Below are 18,574 nucleotides of genomic sequence, written 5' to 3'. Positions count from 1 at the left end.
ATAATATCCTTTTGATGAAGAGTACGAGTCTCGTTCGCGAAAGAAAGTCGGGTCGGCCTGTTTTCGCACGGAAACGAGTTTGTTCGTTCCGTCCTGGAGCATCGTTGCTTACCAATCGTTCGTCGCACCAATCGTACGTTCTCGATCTCTGGTGCACGCGCGGCATTACGCGCTGCAACCGAATCGCGATTCAAATTTAGCCAACCGCGAACAATAATATTGATTTCAGCAAGCCGGAATTTTGCTCTTCCTGGGATAAACATCCCGAAGCGCACGTGGCGTCAATATGTGCTTTCGTTCTCTCTCGGTGTACGCGAAGGAGAATTCGTTTCAGGGCCGTTCAGGGAAACACGCGCTACGATTTCGACGAACAAGGACTCTTTCCTATTCCTTTTGCCCCTTTCCCATGCGACCATAAACCAACGTTTATCATTTCAGTTATTCGACTTTCGCTCAGAGGCAAACTTACGATCGCGCGTTTCATAGTGTTTCAACACTTTGGCAAATGAGAAAATCGGACGGATCTTGCAAGGAATTTTGAGCGACAAACTTCTCGGTGTAACAATCGGCATTGCATTCGGAAACTCGTCATATATATCTATCAGGACACTGAGATTAGGTAAGATATAAATACCAATATCAGATGATATTGATAATGTGTCGAAACGTGACGACTTAGACTGGATTGAAAGAATAAAGAATTGGAGTGGGATAGAAAGAGAGGGAGAGAGAGAGAGAGAGAGAGAGAAAGAGAGAGAGAGATCGAAAAGCGTGGCAGATATAAAATAATGATTTCACCGATTCCCGGGGGTCCTGTATCGGAGTTGTGTCGGACACTTGAAAGGATACGCGGTCCCCTGGAAGAGGGGGCCGCAGGAGACGATGGGTACCCGACACATGTAGCCCCCCGGGTGGCGAGCACCGCAACTCTCGGACCCCCAACGGTGACACGAGCTACGTTACATTCTGCAGCGTCATCGAGCCGGCACGATGTCATCGTGTACCGCGTAAGCTGGTCGCGCGACGCGTCGGTGGGTTCCGAGTTCGATTTCCTTGCTCCGAACCTTTTGCTTCTATTCGAGGGGGGATCTCGCCCGGTCGAGGAAACTCTTTGGTCGCGCGACGAGAGCATCGTGGCCGGTCGACGACGTGACGACTGGTAAAGGCGACGCGTTTCTTCGGAGCGGCCGTGGTCGAGCGCGACCATCGACGAGATCGCATTTGGTGCATCGCCAGGAAAATTGCACGCTCCTCCTTGTGACGTCGTTATTGCCAACAACTGGCCGACCAATCGGCTTGCTTGCGTGGGAGGAACGAAGAGGGACGTAACGAGAGAAAGAGAGAGGAGCAGAGAAAGGAACGGAGAAGTAGGTGGAACGAGAAGGAACCCGATTGGTCCTACTCCCGGAGGATATCGTGGCCATAGAGGCTCTCGTCCACGAGGAGAGAGACGAGTCCGAAATAAACGATACAGGGATTTTTGGGGGGGCTGACAGTCGGCGGAGAATCGAACGTTCGAATTTGATTCCAAAGGACCGAAGCATTTTCCTTGTCGGGTAAAATGCTGTGAGCGAGATCGTTGACTTTTTAACGTGTCTTTAACCGGGCAGGACGATTCAACTCGTCGTTCGAATCGTCGATCTCTGGGACCAAATAATTCCTTTATTCAAGAATCTTCTACCTTTCCACGCGTTATTACATTTCATATCTGCAAAGAGTAAAACCGACCCAACTTTATTCGCTCGTCTTCCTTCTCATCTCTCTCATCTCGTCATCGTGGCAATTTCTTGTTGGAGGATGACTCGGGCGATAACAGGTGAATAAATAACAATAATAAAAAGCTCACGCTGTCTCGTTGTGAAGTAATGACAGATGTCATCAGGAGCAATTCTAAACAGACAGAAATCTACTAGTTAAGCGTCGTATGTAACTATAAGATTTACCTATGACGAGTCACATGTACGATCTTCGAAGTTGCGCAAACTAAATGGCTTACCGATAAATATTCCAAAGAGAATCTTCCGACAAGATTTAATCGATCGATCGTCTTACAGGATAAAGTACTGAATAATGTTAAACCTACTAGACTTTTCCGATATACGTATCTGCTGAAATTTATAGCGACGAACAAAGGTATCGGCGTAGATTTCACTTTTCTGCGAGATCTTGCGTACATCTGTTCTACACTTACGATAAGTCAGAAGCGTACGAATACTTTTGTCTCTTATGTGCTATATCTTAGAAATGAAAAAGATATTCCGGAAAAGGATATTCCAGGTAAGAAAAGCAGCTTTGCACAGCGAAAGGTAACGATCTGGTATTAAAAGTTGAATCGAGAGGAGATCTCTCCTCCGTCGGTCCGTCGTCCATCGTCGGTCGTCCGTCGACCGTCGGGCAAACCATCGAGGGTCCCTTTCCCCTCGTCTCGGGCTTCATCGGTGGGCACGATCGTAAAGCAACAAGTGTTAGCAGCTCCTCGGCCCGTCGCTCCGCCCCCAACTAGCAGCCGCTGCTGAAGCGATCGGTGGAAAGTGCCCTGAGGCGATTCAACCACCTCACTCGAGCGTCGATCGCGCAAGCAACTAGAAATCCTCGACCCACACTCAGGCTTTTCGTTCTTGCGTACTTCGTTTCGTTTTCCTTCGAGTACCGAAAGACGAGCGCGATGTTTATGGTCGCCGCGCGATCCTGACACGCGCCACATACCATTCGTGCCTCCATCGAGAGTGATTACTTTTGTCGACTCTGTCGCGCGAGACGAAGTGACAGGAGTGTCGGCCGCTTGCCCGTGCTCGCAACTACCACGAAAATCTTCCAACAGGTTCGACACCGAGTGGAAGAATCGCGAGTCTCGGCGAATTTTCGCCTACAACCTGTGACGATCTATGCATCGAATGTATATAGTGAATTTCGTGCACGACAACTCGAGAAGTCTTCGTGGTGGCGTTTAAAGATCCCTGTGCCATTAAGATCGTGGAAACGTGAATCGGCGGTGGTAGCTGGCGAACAGTAGGATCTTACGGAATCGGAAGCGAGCGTCGATCGCGAGAAGCGAGGCTATCGGAAGTATTTCGGCGATAGAAGAAGTTCCGAGAAGTGACGGCGTAGGATCGAGGCCGAGAAACCGTGGAATACGCAGCATTCAGCTTTGGCTCGTGTGTTCTGGAACGTCGATCGTTTACAGTTGAAGAGAGAAGGAGAGAGTGTAGCCGATAGTGGAGGCAGAAGGAAAAAAAGAGTAAAACGGGCCGATACACAAAGAAGAAGAAGAAGAAGAAGAGATTAGAATTGCCGTGGCTCGAGTCACGACGAGAAAAAAGTCGTTGGAAGATAGGCCGAGACCTCGGCGAGTTGCCGACGGCTTGGCATGCATACTCGTTGCGTTTGCTCGGTTCGTAATCGAGTGCAAAATTAATTAAACGTGACAAACGTGCGCGCCGCGCTCCGATACCAGGCCATCTCGCGTCGGAGGGAACGAGCCGAACAGAAAAGAAGAGAAATCACCGACGCAGCTGGAACAGAAGCGCGAGAAACGGAAGTGACGTGTTACCGCTACGATAAAATGGTAATTGCAATTAATCGATGAACCGTCGCTGGGTAACGTGCACGTTCTCCTTCGAACGATGAACGCTCGTAGCGCGCGATAAATCCGTGGATTCGTCGGACGCGCCATCGTTTCTCTCCTTGCTTTCGCGACCGAACAAAATTGAGAGAAGATGAACGATATCATGGGCGAGGCATCCGGTTCGATTTCGTCGAGCGGCGCTGCTGCTAATTCCGTCAACTCTAACAGCCCTATCGCGACTAATAGCAATGGAAGCAACGGTAACAACAATAATGGAAAAGCGTCGGCTGTCGCTGCTACGGTTGCCGCGAATGGAGGCGAAAGAATCAGCGCAGCGGTTACCAAAGTTCTTCAGGGATACGATTGGACCCTGGTACCTGTCGCTACCAAGTGAGTTTTACGTTCGACGCTTTCCACATAACACTTGTCTCTATAGTCGATACGCAATTTCCGAAGCGACGAGCTTTACCCGCGCTAACTAAGTACCCGACAGAGTTTTGCGTTATCTCTACTGTCACGTAAAAAACGCGAAAGCTTCTTCTCCTGCATTTCGCAGCGATATTTAGTCAAGCGTCGTTAGCGTTCGCGAAGACGCGTTTTAACGCCAAGATTTTAACGCGCAGCGGAAAGAAAGAGTAAAACGATGGAAAGGCAGGGAGGGAGGGAGGGAGAGAGAGAGAGAGAGAGAGGGAGGGTGTAAACGCGCGCGGTCCAAGCTTTAAAAATACGTAACGCTAACTTAATTATGACGCACTGGTTTCCTCGGCTTGGGAAACGGCTCGTGGAAATGTGTCCTCGGCTGCCAATTAACGCAAATTAGCTAATTAATGCCCGATCTCGTTGCCTCTGTCTTTCCTCTCTGTTTCTGTCCGTCGCAGCGCGTCGATCGTGATTTGTGAGAAGCGCGGAGGAGAGCCCGCAAAGGATGAGAGAAGCGATACGAGAAACGGCGTTTTTTCGTTTCGCGTATCGAAGGAGGGGACGACGAATTAATGGTCGGCTCGTTGCGCCATACCGACGATCGTTACGATTCGATAAAATCGAAACGCGGATCGCGAAGGGATGACGCAATCTTTCTTCGATGGCAACGCGAAGATTCGTTATTCTGCGATGCAAATGCCGTTTAAACGTAGCCGCGAATCTTCGTCGAAACGTTTTTCCAAAATTCTGTTACGGAACGAGCATAGGTGTACAGTTAACTCACGGAAAATTTCCTAGCTACGGTTGAAATCTCCGAGCGTGTATCGCTATGCGCGACGGCTTATCGCGCTAACCCTCAATTATACAGGGTTATCTCGGGGTAGCTAAAGGGGGTACGATGTTTATTCCCGACGATAGGGCCCGATAAAATCGACTAGTTTTAATTCCCATGAAATCCATGAGAATGCAGTCGAACTATCGCGCGTTTCCTCCTCTCGCCCCATACGACCCTGTAATTCCTCCACGTTGCTCTTTCTCTTTCCCCTATCCTGCAACTTATCGTTTACCTAGAGCTCGTCTATCTTTCAAAGTCCGAATCGCGACTAGCATTTTCACGTTAGAACGCGAATTTCTTTTGGCGATATCGCGTAACGGAGAACGGAACATCGTGGAAAAGAAAGAGGCACAAACATCTCTCTATTCCTTATCTTGCGACTTGCCGTCTAACGAAACTTTATCGTTCCAATGAAATGCGACTAACTTTTCGACATTGAAACGCGAAATTTCCTTTCACGAAATCGCGTAACGAGGAACGTAACTCGGTGAACGAAAAGTCGTAGAAACGAAAAAAGGGTGTAGCTGCTGCGTAGTCGGTGCCACGCCTACGCACGTCAGCTAGTACTCCGCGAAACCGCGTAAACGAGGTGCAAAGACTCGAAGATTTTTTGCGTATCTAGGTAAACCGCGTACAGCGAAGTGACTCGCGATTGCTGTGAAAACCCTTGTTAGTGGACCCGCGCTAATTACCAACGGCTCCTCGGGTTTGCTCACGGATTTAACGCCCCTCTTATTTCAAAGAGGCCGAAATATATACGAGCCTCTTTTCTCAAATTCTTTCTCGGCTGCTTCCTTCCAATATTCGCTCTCTATCTCTTTCTCTTTCCTTGTCGAACGTTTCTCTTTCTCCGTGACACACAGAGTCTTTCGAAACGGTCGCGGCTGTGCTTTTTAAAAGTCTCTCCACCTTCGGCAGCAGGGACAGCATCCCGTTGCCGACAGGTCGTCCGTACGCGTATCTCGGTGAAGCGCGTTTCCTTCGGTTCCTAGCCGGTCGACGTCTGGGGTTTTGGTTCGCGTAAGGTCCTCGAACGAGGCTCGATTAATCCCAGAAAGAAAACAGCACGAGAAGGGCTTGTACGGCAATCACGTCAGTCACGTCAGTCGATCCCTGGCTGGACGAGGCAACGGTTTTATGAAGTCATCTTCTAGGAAAGAAAGGGATACGTCCATTCCTGCTCGTCACCCGTTGGCAGCGCCGGTGTTATTTTAAGGCCGGTTTTAAGCGTGCCGCGTTCCGCAGGATGACCCAGGGGTAGCTTGGTAGAAAACTCTCGATACACGAGCACGAGGATACGTCGCGATACCACCGACCTCTTGTTATTTTCTCGCAACCAGTGTCCCCGGATCGATGCGTTTTCCAGAATTTCTATCCCTCGAACCTTCCGCCCCTCGTCACTGTAATTCCTTCTTGTCACTGATATTCGGTACTTCGTAGCTGGAAGGTTTTCTTCGAATCGGCAACCTGCTTTCCGAACGATTCGCAGGATGACTCGAAGATAGTTCGACTGAACATTTTCTATGCACGAGGATACGTCGCGATATGACTAGCCTTTGGTTATTCTCTTGCAACGACTGTTACCAGATCCATGTATTCTCCGAAATCGAACGGATTGCGGCAATAAAGAGACAGCTGAAATATTTAAGTCGCATTTATTGGGAGGAAAAGAAAGGCATACAGCGGCTGTGAAACGCGTATTGACACGGTACTATAGCACTTTCGTACGAATTAATTTGATCCAAGAATTTATATTAAATTTTGCATCGATAGTACTTTATACGGCTACAAAAATCCCATATACTGAAACTGAAACGTAGACCTGACAATTACCTGATAATAATAAAACAAGGGTATGTGCAAATACCTTTTATAGCCGCTGTAGCTGCCACGTGATATCGCATGAAATATAATTCATATATAAAAGTGCAGAAGTTTATTGCTACGAATATTATAGTCGACCAACAATTCCAATCAAATTACTAGAAGACGAAGCTGCTTCCTTATCGCAGCAGCCTCCTCGATCTCTATTTCTATCTTCCATCCAAACGTTTCGCTTCTCGCTACATAAATCCTTTCACGCCACGAATATTCGATAGTTAATAACTTGAAAATTTCCTTGAAATTGGTAATGGGCATTTTTAAACGATCTCCAGTTTCCGCGTACGCGCTGTATTCGAAGAAAACAATTGTTTCCAATGAAGATAATGTCCTCGAATTGCAGGGGTTCTGGTGATAAAAGAGCGGCCCACGTGAAGAGACCTATGAACGCGTTTATGGTGTGGGCTCAAGCTGCAAGGAGAATACTCGCCGATCAGTACCCGCAGCTTCACAACGCGGAACTGTCCAAAACACTGGGCAAGCTTTGGCGGTGAGTCTTTAGTATGCTACTTTTATCGAATTGACCGGTGGTTGGTCGATCGCGAGCGAGACTTCGATTCTGATTTCTTCGGCAACTTCTCGACTTGCGAGTTGAAGCAACAGTCCACGCGACCACTTGTTGCCTCGTTCTATTTTTACCCGCGATTTGGCGAGCAAGCATTTTTTACGGGACGCATACCGAACACATTCTTACCACGTGGCGCCGAGGCTGCACGTGGTACGATCGTTCCCGGTTGACAACCGCGCGAACCCCGAACTCGTTGTAAACGGGTCAGCGTTGTCAAAACCGGAGCTAAAGGCGGAGTCACGGCTTGTTCTATTCTAGTCTAGCTTTTAGTACAGCACGTGGAAGCGATACGGAAGAGAAAAGTAAAGCGACGTCTTCGTCAAATTTGTCGATAACTTTTAGACTTTTTAGATAATGACGCGTTCTGCTACTCGAAAGCAAAATACGATGCATCTGAATACAATTTTCCACGAAAATCGCCAAGCTATCGTTGTACCAAATGACAAGCGACGCGTAACGACTGTTCGGTCGATCGATCGATAGACGACGCGACGGAAGAGAAAATGGTATACCGCACGTTGTGAAAGTCGCGAGAAGGGAACGATATTCCATTTCCTGATCGAGACTAACGAGATGCCCTGGTGGGTCGCACGAGCGAGGATCACAGGACCTCGCCGACCACATCGATCAGAACCCCTGCGGTGAATCATTTTACAATGCCGCCCGATCGCGATTCCGATCACAGATATCCCCCGCGTATCTCTGTCTTAACGTCAAAATAGGAGCACAACACGACCGATCGGAGTTTTGCCGCGGAACTTCGTTTATTCGGAACGGAACTTTAGTTGCTGCTCGATTAAATAAATTACAATTTGTTGAGCTCGTAAGAAGAGAGTCTAGCCATCGATACGTCATCAATCTGAAAGTTGAAATTCACGATGAAATTCATAACGGTACAATCAAAGATCGGTTTGTAAATTTCGACTTTTATAAAAATCTTTCGTGCAAATAAAACAGCATTTACCGACAACGACGCGACGTAAGGAAGGAATAACGTGCCTTTCGAATCCTGTGGTTTTGCGTGGAGCGTCGCCGATGTGCGCCGAGCAGCTCTAGTCGGCGTCGTCGGATTATTTGCAAAAAGAAACGACTTGCGGGCTACTATCGACGTAGTCGATATTTACGAGGGACCAGGTGTAGGCGTCGGAAATAAATCTTGTCCTTTTTCTTCCGGCTCGAAAGGTATCGCGTTCGAATATTAGACACGGTGTTTGTCGACAAAACGAAAACAGATAGGCTCGGTTCATCCTTGGCGCGTGCTAACAGCTGCCGGCCGGTTCCTGCCTCAGATAAACGGCCCCCAAGAATCACAATAAACTCCTTGTCCCCGTCAGGTGAATTTTTCCGAACCTGCCCCTTCGTCGCTCGACGCTTCGTGCAAATAACACCCGTGACGAACAGGTAAATGCATCTTATCTGACGGAAGCAACGTCTCGATTTTGCCGCGGTTTTGCTTCACCCTCGATACCTCGAACCTCAAACACCATCATCGCCGTAGCCATAGACGCCACGACGTTATCGTGGCTCGTTTTCATCGCGATTTTTACGTACAGTGTCAGATACACCGGAATAACGCACCGCAGATAACGTATAATCGCGTGGCGGAGAGAGACAGATCCAAATTAGCTAACCCTGCGTTGCATCTGGCAAAGAAAAAGAGAGGCTGCGACGAGTCGCTATCGTCAAGCCCTGCCAAACAAAAAAACCTCGAGGCAAAGTCCGTTGACCAGATGGAGAGTCTCTTCTCTCTCTTTCCCAGTGACGACTCGCGCGCGTTAACCTGCGCGTGTACCCGAGGAAGACGAGTTAACTCGTCGTTCGCCATTGATTTATTCTCGACGTGATAACGCTTTGTTCGAGAAATTGTCAAATCGTACAAAATCTTAAACGTAAGCGGTTCGTAGTCTAGAAATTTCTGGTCAAAGTTAAAAGACCGGGTACCGAGACTTTGCGTAGATATTTCCTTTCCTACCCTTTCGTCTGGTCACCTTCAAGTTTGATACGGGGTAGAGAAAGGAAACGCGACGCGGGAAGAGCAAAGGGCCTAGAAGCGTGGAATCGTTGCTGGAATCCTCGAGATCTCGCAGCCGAGACCGGAAAAGCTTATCAGTCTTGGGGCTTTACGAGCCCAGTGGGAACATAAACACGAGAAATTAAAGACTAACACGACAAGACGGGACGGAGCTGGATGAGACGAGACGAGATTCGAGTTGCGATGCAGTCGAACGAGAATCGCTCGAGTTCCCGTATATACTCGATGTACGCGTGTGCGTGAACTGCGCCCTTTAAGACTCTACGCGGCGAGAAACACTAACCAGACCTCCCATTTCGACTCCTCGAGTGTATCGCGTATGGTGATAGAAATGCTCTCGTTCCAGCCTCTTCTGCGCCGCATATACGCGAAGAAGAAGCGGGTGCGCGCGTGTGAACCTTGATCGACGACCGTCGATGACACAAAACGTCGCAAGATCGCGCCAATTTCGTCTGATCTCTTGGTTTCTGGTCGTTTGATCGCAGGTTGCTGTCCGACAGCGACAAGAAACCTTTTATCGAGGAAGCCGATCGTCTCCGCGTGATTCACAAGCGCGAGCATCCGGACTACAAGTACCAACCTCGTCGTCGAAAGCAAAACGGGCCGTCGGGTCGAGAAGGATCGCCGTCGAGGAACCAAAGCAACGTGACCTTCAACGTGTCCAGGTCGTTGAAGCAAGAGGACGCGAGTCCTAGGGGCACACAGGGACCGAACTCGCCTCAGAGCGGAGTTAGTTCTTCTCCTCCGACTACCCCTAATCAAGGATTGTCACCCCCGACCCCTCCCACTACCCCGCGCGGACAACATTACGCGAATCAGGTAAGGACGTTTGAAACGGAGAGATACGCGAGCCTGTACTTTTGAGAAGAACCGATGGAAACTAAAACGGAAGGAAATCTGGTTCACAGGGAAATCAGCCGCAGCCAAATAGTACGATGTATCAGCAAGACTTGGCGATTGGTTCGTCGAGCGATTCACCGCATCAACATCAACCAGGAGTCGACTTCAGGTACATCGAAGTTGGAGATGGTTTACCAATCGAGGAGGGTCAATTGAACGGTCTTGGGTCTCTGGGCGGCGTCGGTTTGAACCTTCCATTGAACCTTCAAGAATGCGAAGTCGAGAGCAACGAGCTGGACCAGTACCTTCGGCCTCAGGTGCCGGCGGTACACGTAGCCGCACCAACGACCACCTCCTCTCAATGGATATTCAACAGGTAATTGTTTCTTGCGTTTGGTCCTGACGTAGACGAGGCCATGTTTTCTCTCGAGCCAGCACGGTTGCTACAAAAAGTACAGATAGCTTACACTTTACGAGTTTTTTTATCTAGGAATTTCTATCTTAAATCGCGCACGGTGAAAGTTAATAGGAATTCCTCTTTTTTTTTGAAAAGCGCCGGTTTATGATTTAGGCTAAACGATTAATTTTAATTTGCATCTACGTTATAATCCAGTTGGAACAATAATTTTAACGTGTGCATAATCTGTGTTAAATATCTTGGAAATAAATCTCGAGTGTATTTATAACGCGATACGGACAGCCCAGTGTCGTTCTCGTGGCAGAACTCGCTTGTATGCATGGGGTTTTGTTCGAAAATTTCGAGTCGCTGAAATATAACGTTTTTCAGATACGAGGAGGAGATCGAGAGACCGAACAAGCGACACTGCTCGGAGCAACCGATCGCCGAGACGTCTTGGGAAGACAGAGCGCAGGCGGACATTGTCAGATACCACGAGCTTCAGCCACCACTTCCCCCTATGCAGTACATATCCTCTTCCCATAATCCACACTATTCGCACACGACTACGCAGATGAGCCATCCGCACGTGTCTACGTCCTACGCGCAATACCAACGTTACGTACCTGGTATCGAAACTTGGCCCCATTACATGTAGGAACAAAGAGAACAGCGCGATACGCACGTCATCGCCCAATCGACGTTTTTCCGGAGATTATTCTTTGGAAACCTAAATGGTAAATCGTGTCCCCATTTACGAACTAACTACATTATTAAGTTTTCTCAAGGTTACATATTTTATTGCTGACTTTTCCAAGCGTGTCTGTATGTGTGTGTGTATGTGCACGAGTGTGTTTGCCGTATGCGTATGGTGCGTACCTATGTGCGTACGCGTACACTGCGTCCTATAATTATAAAATCACAGGAACAATTTCAATCAATCGTTTAAATTTCGACACGTTCTTTTCACGTTCTAAAAATCGACCAAGTCAAATAAACGTAATCGAATGTTCTATCGTTATTGAATATCACGCGAAAAGTAGAGAAGTTATCGTTTGCAGCGGTTACAAATTGATAGTATTTTGTGATAATAGGTATGTGTGGGCAGGTGAAATTTCAATCATGACAAGAGTTAACCACGACATATAAGAATTGAAAATGTTTAAACGATGTTATCATTACGATGTAGTGTAGTGTGTTTGTATGGGTGTGCGCGCGTGTTGCGTTAGCTCGAGAGCGGAAACTGGATCGCGCGAAGTCCAATTAATTAGAAGTTTCCGCGTTTCGAGTTGAACACGTTTCGCGATCGTTGGACGTTTGGAGGACATAGAGATGTTACGGCGCGCACAGCCACGATCTTACTCCATGACATCATTCCATGACAGTCGGCCATTCCAAAGCGCAGAATTTCAGGCTAAACAAACAGCTCGCTCGATACGGTGGCCTGCCGCGCGATCTAAATATAATAATAATATATAAGGCTCGAAGTGTAAACCGGCCGCTGCGCTGGCGAGCGCGATTCGGTTGCGTATCGAAGCTGCCACGCTCTTCAAATAAACCTGCGAAATTCGATCGGTCGTAGTTGGATCGCCAAAGTCACGCGACATGGCTGTACCACGTCCACGTGGACGTCCTCTCTGCGAATTTCGAGTTCGAAGATGCGTCAGGCAGAGCCGTTGGATTTCTCGAGAAAGGAACACTTGGTTAAAATGTCCTATCTATCATTTTGAAAGCGAAGAAAATCGAAATCTTGTTATTTCCGCGATGTTTGCTTCTTTTCGTTCGATTTAAAATACCTAGGCATTGTTTCGTAACAGTCTGTAATTATTATACGTAAGTATACAAAGAGATAATGTACTATTAACGTAGCAATTAATTAAACGCTTCAGATAGTGGCAAAGACGTAGTAGCAGTGACATACGCTCAATATAGTCCCGCACATTGGTACATTTAGATTAATCGATACGAAATTACCAGGTGGTCGAATCCTTGCGAACAGGGATGCGCATACTGTTTACGATAAAACGTCTTAAACGTTATAAACAATGATATAATAATACAAGCAAAGCGTTATAAACGAATAAAATTATTTGACAAGCAATTAGGGCGCATAAATCAGACTGTTTCTATATCTCTGGAAGAGACACAGGGTTTCGTAACCTTACGTAAAAGATAAAAGATACGTTTTAAGAGAATTTCGAGCACATTAACGTACGTTGAAAAATGAAAAAAAAGCTAGATAAGACATTTTAACCGACGATGAATCGAGAAGAGGGAAAAGTTGCAAGTTCGATGGGTTCGTGTCGAGCGATGATCGACGAGACAAGAATCGAAGCACGCGATCGTCGCGGTAATTAACGCAGGTATTAACGCCGTATTCGTTATGCTACCCCGATAGCCGTGCTTTTGTACTTACATTTATCGTTAGACATACATATGTATTTATCGCGCCGCCTATAAGAAGCGCGAAAAGCGTAGAGCGTGTAGAAACATTTGACGCGCGAGCGTTCGAAAAGTTAATTTATAAGTACGACGGTATATTCTAAGGTTTGTCGGAATAAAGAAAAGAAAAAAAGAAACTGTTACGAGTTGAGAGATAACGATTGATCGTTAACCCTTCCTTTTCGCCAGGCTATCGTCGAGATTTTTCTGCCTGGCTTGCAGATAAGACCAAAGGATAACACGGTGGTAGAAACGTGAACGTCGTTACGCGACAGATTAATGAAATCGAATAAGACGCATCGAATAAAGTTTTTATTTGCCAACTCGCTTTTATCGACGATTAAAAAGGCCTCGGAAGTTCTGACGAAATGACGCCAGATACGAATGAAATGAAACATAGAGGAAAACTGAGCTAGACGCGCTAAGGACCAAGCTACCGTCTATCACAGTGTTACGAATACTTGAAATTCTTTAAATTGCATCAAATCGAGGAGAATCTCGGTGGAAGAAACAACGAGAAAGGAATATTTGGCGGATCCTTGGAATTTCTTGTCCAGGTTGAGTCTATATTCGCACTTGACGCGAAAAAGACCTAAAAATGTCCTGAAATACTCGGCGAAATACGGAAAACAACGTTTTTTTGGAAAAAAATACAAACTCGCGTTGAAAAAATTGATTTGATTTTGACGAATTTCCAGTTGATCTCTGTTAATCTGAAAGCGGAGCTCTTTGCGGCAGCAGGCCCTTTAATTTACATTTTCTTTGTCGTATAAAAAGCGCGTGATGTAGCAGATCATTTAGTTATCGCAGCTAAAAGAGGTTGCACTTTGGTGCAATACGACGGCAATTATATAGCGCAATCCGTTTTCCTTGCAAATCTCGCCGAGCCAAATGAAATCGGTCGAATCAACCGGGTTGGTTTTCGCTGGTCGCGCGTTATAAACCACGATATAAAACAAGCGAAAAAAGCCAAATATTTGAGCGGTTCGTTGAACGGGGTTAGGGGACGAGGGAAATAGAAGAACCGCGAATGGACCGTTCTAAGTTTCCAAGAGCAAACAGGCCTTATCGCGGAACGAATATCCGTCCAACGAGCGAACGTGGGAATAGTCGTGTCGCGACTTTTACGCCACTTACCCGCGTCTCGAGATTAAACGGCTGGAAGGCCCTCGTATGTTTTTCGTCCAACGCGTGACGCTTCACCGTTTTTCGGCCCGAGGCGCCTTCGAATCGACGTTTCCTCTTCTACATACGCTGCCGTTTATAAGTATTTAAATACCCACGATTCGACCGAAAGCTTGATACTTTTGTTACACGATAGAGCCGCCCATATCCGAACTGGTAGGAAGACAAAAATCATTCTTCCGATATTTCTGATTTTTATTCGCGCAAACAGAGACGAAGGAGATCGTCAGCTGCCTTCGACATCCAAGGTGACTCTGTATTCTTTGGCCGCTAAACTATGTGAATTTTCGACGCGAGAAGACGCGTCTTCGTCATTTTCATTTGCCACTTACGCATCTTTGCATCCTACACATTTAAATCTACCGTAAATGTATAACGATCCACGGTCTAGAAAGAACCGCGTCTCCATCATACGCCGTATTTACATTTGCATCGTGTTCGACATCGATCGTCGACGTAGAGATATCGCGTTGGGTGACGGTGAATTTTTTTCACCGTCGAGAGAAAAACGAGAGGATGAAAAAGTTGACGAGAGTCAGCGTTCCGCGCAGCTGTTTGGTTTTTTCGCGGTTGTTCGTGTCGAGATATGTTCGGTACATAGGAATGGATCGGCTAATTCGCAGCGTTCTCTCTGCGTCGAAAGATTTGCCCTGTCGATCTTCCTGGAGTTCGGTAAAGTTACGTTACCACGAGGATTCTTGACCCCGGAAATGGAACGCGCCTCGATCCATCTGCCACAATAGATTCCATTGAGCGAGAGACGGTCGAGTTTATCTGTCGGTTGGTTTCGGAGCACACCTTTTATCGTGGACCGAAGATTTCCAAGATTCTTCCGCGAATGGGAGAAAAAATGTCGAAATCTCGGTCCGGATACGAACTAACCGATGGACAAAGAGGCATTCAGTTATAAGTTATCGGGACGCTCGGTCGATATAATTAATTTACTCCGGGCTCGGTCTCCGCACGCTAATCACCGGCGCGCTTTTAATCTCGGAATCCATAAATATCACGATGCTGAAAGACGGAGGAGGGAATTCTCGCGAAAGCAGGAAGCGATCGCGCCTTCGGCTCGTTTTTCCTTCGACGTTTCTTCGTTGCTTCTGTGACCGTCGAGATACATCCGCGATTCGGAGCGCAAATACGCGAGGTACCGTTGCATTTTGGAAAGCTGGCGTCGAAACCCGAGGTAGACGTACTCGTCTCGATAGCAACGACGGATTTTCGTATCGTTAGCCTCGGACGTGTGAAAGTTTCGAAGGCGATTCGAAGCCTGGAATTCTTGAAAGTCTTGATCCGTCACATACGAAGACTTTCAAGAGTTCCGGGCTTTGAATCGCGTCCGAAGCGATTCGAATTTTTCGTCACATGGAATGACTCACGAAACTATTTAAAGACTTTTACGTCCATATTGTACTTGCTATGTAAAGCGCTCTAAAGTTTCGTTAATAGCGTGAGATACGATCGTCGCGATCGCATTAGTAAAATCTGTAGGTATTAAAGACGATCCTACCGAGCTTATAATCGACTTTTTATATCTGGAACGAGCCAGAGTGTGTCAAGTCTATTCTCGAAAAGAAGAAGAAAATGACAAATTTTTCTTATAACAATATAAAAATGATATTAAATCGAGACGCTTCGTTGCAAGGTTTTTGCAGCTTTGATTCGCTTTCCTCCAAAGTTTGAAGAGCGTGCGATTCAACAGACTCTGTCTCCGGAGTGCAGATATACGGATGCATCTCCGGATTCGTTTCGAGCTTCACCGACACGATCGGACCGTCGTGTCTCGCTACAGTGCGTTTGTTCAAGTTTACCAACGAAATTTCAAAACGTCTTTATAAATTACAACGCGTATAACGTAAAATACGTCTATCATTGGTACGGTTACCACTTTGTGCTTAAGACGGCGCTGTTTTTTCGCGTAGATGGGGTCGGGAAACCGGAGGACTCGTGTTCGGAAATCGGAGTACGTTGACATCCTCCTAGATTCAGTGTACGATGTAAATATTTGCCGGCAAGGGCAGATAGGATCGATAAATTTTTGGACAGTTCGAGCATTATTCGGTGCGCGCACAAAGAGTCGTAAATCCTTGTTGCAGCTGTCCCCCGATTCTCCTATTATCGCTCGGTTATATTTTCCTTGCTATCCATTCATCGGAATCTCGACGCGAGCCACGCGAGACCGCGATACACGCGATACAGCAGAGATACGCGTTCGGCCTAATCTCGATAATGCGCGCAACCCTTTGCCTCGTCTCTCCGCTCTTCTTCGAAAGCCCGAGAATAAAATTGTTCGTCCCAGCTCGAACCAGCTCGCTGACAGACAACGAAGGCATCGAGCTCCTTATCGCTCTCGTGCAATCGTATCCCTAATTAGCGGAATAATTAACGTAATTTGGAAAACGGTCGAAGACTCGTCCCTCTTTTCTATTTCTTCTTTCTATTTCTTTCTTTTTCTCTTCAGCGAATTACGAGCGTATTGTGTTCCCCGTTTCGTACTACGTTTATATCGCTCTTTTGCAAAGTTGGCTAGTATCTCCGATGGATGTGATCGGCGTTGCGCGTTGGTTACATCGGCTGTTCTTTTCTGTTACAAATAATGTTGGTATTAGACGAGATTCGTACGAGCAACGATGAACATAAATTCTATTAGGTTGTCCGAAAAGTGTCTTTTGTTTACAACGATGCACCTTTATGCAAACATGAAACCTAATACGTCGAACCTTGTCATCTTTATTTTGATAGAACAAAATAATAATAATAATAATAATAATAATATAAGACGGAAATCCATTATTTGCTTAAAAACGAAAGAAACTTTTCGGACGAACTAATACATAAAGCGACTACTAGAAAATTTTAGCGAAATTTAATGAGATTTATAGATATCGTTCTAAAGGCGCCAATAACGTCGACGTATCGCATCGTCGAGAATCAAATAAATTAAAATCTCTTTTCCCTTATTGTATAGCGAGATTCTTGTTGCGCTGGTAATTCGTGACAGCTACGCTTCGACATTCTGAAACTCTTGTACTGGTTTTCTCGCCTCAGCCTTCCCTTTCGCTCGCTTTGTCCGCGATTTCGCTTCGAGGACCGTCGCCCGTCACCGCTGGAGACTCGCGTGAAATCTAATCGAATTTGATAGATACGCACGATAGGTGCCACAAGGGGAACAGCCACGTGTGAATTTCACCGAGATCGAATACCCATACACGTTGGTCGTTGGTTCGGGAACTACATGATCGACACTCTTTCTCAATAGCAAGTCAAACAGAGTACCATCGGTTTATCGTCGCGTTACCATGGTAATTATGCGACAGATATCGATAAATTTTCCTCCGTGCTGACAGTTTTTACGACGATCGTATCTTCGAACAGGATACCTGGCTACTTACGGTGGATTCGACCGTGATCTTTGACCGATGGTATTCAAATGGATCGCGTTTTACCGCCACCTGAATCTCTGTCTAACCTCAATCTGAAATTCCTAAAAGTCTTTCCATTGTAATGTGCGTCTTAATCTTTCTATTCTTTAGCGTAAGATCGTAAAACAAAATAATCGGTCGGTAACAAAATAATCAAGTAACGAGATAGAAATTAGATTAGATTAAGATGCAACGCAAGATGTAAGATTCTCTATTAACGATTAACAATTTAAATGAATTGTCAGTGATTTTTATAGGAGTTCGTATAAAAGTAACTTTCCAACGATTTTTACTTTACTTACACGTAATCTATCAGTAAATCAGTTTGCACGTTGTTATACACGTGCGTCTGTAGGTCTAACTTTGAGGATCTAATAATCTGATTTTGGGGGTCTAATTAGGACGACGTAGTAGCAAAAGTTCATAACTCGATGCCCTTAATTTTACCATTCCGTTCACCGAGTAACAGTTCGTCCGAGTTGTGGACACCGAAACACTATCACCACACAACGGTGAAAAGGTGGAACTAGTTTCTCTGTCTGTCTTCGTCGCACACTATCGCCCTCTTTGTCTGCGACGAGTACGCACGTCTGTTCTTGTCGCACACTCTTGCGTTCCTTGTCTGCGATGGTGAAGATGCTGCCATCTATCGGATTCGGTTAGAATCACGAAAAAGTAACAGGAACGTAGAACGCGCGAGGGGGTTCTCGCTTCTGCTAGACAAGGAGCGCTATACTGCGCGACAAGGACAGATATATTTCTCTCTCCGATCTATCGGATATTCGTTGATTATTCTATTTCTGGGAAAAATTCGCTCACGTTTGGAATCGTGGAACAAAGTCCAGACTCCGTGGAATATTCGCACGCAGTTTTGGAGCGAAATTTTTGCTCAATTAATTAACTATCGAGGATTATTGCACGTCGCTGCGTCGTTGCACGAGAGCGGCGCCACGAATTTTCGCATAATTTACGCTACGCGTAATTAAT

General features: G+C 46.4%; 1 protein-coding gene across 2 annotated transcripts; it reads left to right on the top strand.

The window, feature by feature from the left end:
* Positions 1–2,103: 2,103 nt before the first annotated feature.
* Positions 2,104–13,117, top strand: LOC117209842 (transcription factor Sox-10-like). 2 transcript variants are annotated; one of them, XM_033452382.1, is made up of 5 exons: positions 2,104–3,955; positions 7,063–7,191; positions 9,787–10,120; positions 10,210–10,517; positions 10,929–13,117. In XM_033452382.1, exons 1-5 carry the CDS (start codon positions 3,717–3,719, stop codon positions 11,194–11,196), a joined length of 1,278 nt encoding a protein of 425 aa, XP_033308273.1. In that variant the 5' UTR covers positions 2,104–3,716; the 3' UTR covers positions 11,197–13,117. The 2 variants fall into 2 exon arrangements, with proteins under 2 accessions (XP_033308273.1, XP_033308200.1); XM_033452309.1 differs by having other exon boundaries at positions 2,106–3,955; positions 7,045–7,191.
* Positions 13,118–18,574: the final 5,457 nt, after the last annotated feature.

Source organism: Bombus bifarius, unplaced genomic scaffold (genome assembly GCF_011952205.1).
Source record: "Bombus bifarius isolate JDL3187 unplaced genomic scaffold, Bbif_JDL3187 scf7180000007966, whole genome shotgun sequence".
Classification (NCBI taxonomy): Eukaryota; Metazoa; Arthropoda; class Insecta; order Hymenoptera; family Apidae; genus Bombus; species Bombus bifarius.
Note: the sequence above shows the minus strand (reverse complement) of the source record. Positions and strands in the feature narration are given on the sequence as shown.

Bases quoted from the DNA above. Each gene is read 5' to 3' on its own strand.
- LOC117209842 (XM_033452309.1), top strand. From the start codon at position 3,717: ATGAACGATATCATGGGCGAGGCATCCGGTTCGATTTCGTCGAGCGGC. The intron at 7,192-9,786 runs GTGAGTCTTTAG...GTTTGATCGCAG, and splicing joins ACACTGGGCAAGCTTTGGCG to GTTGCTGTCCGACAGCGACA. The intron at 10,518-10,928 runs GTAATTGTTTCT...AACGTTTTTCAG, and splicing joins TCTCAATGGATATTCAACAG to ATACGAGGAGGAGATCGAGA.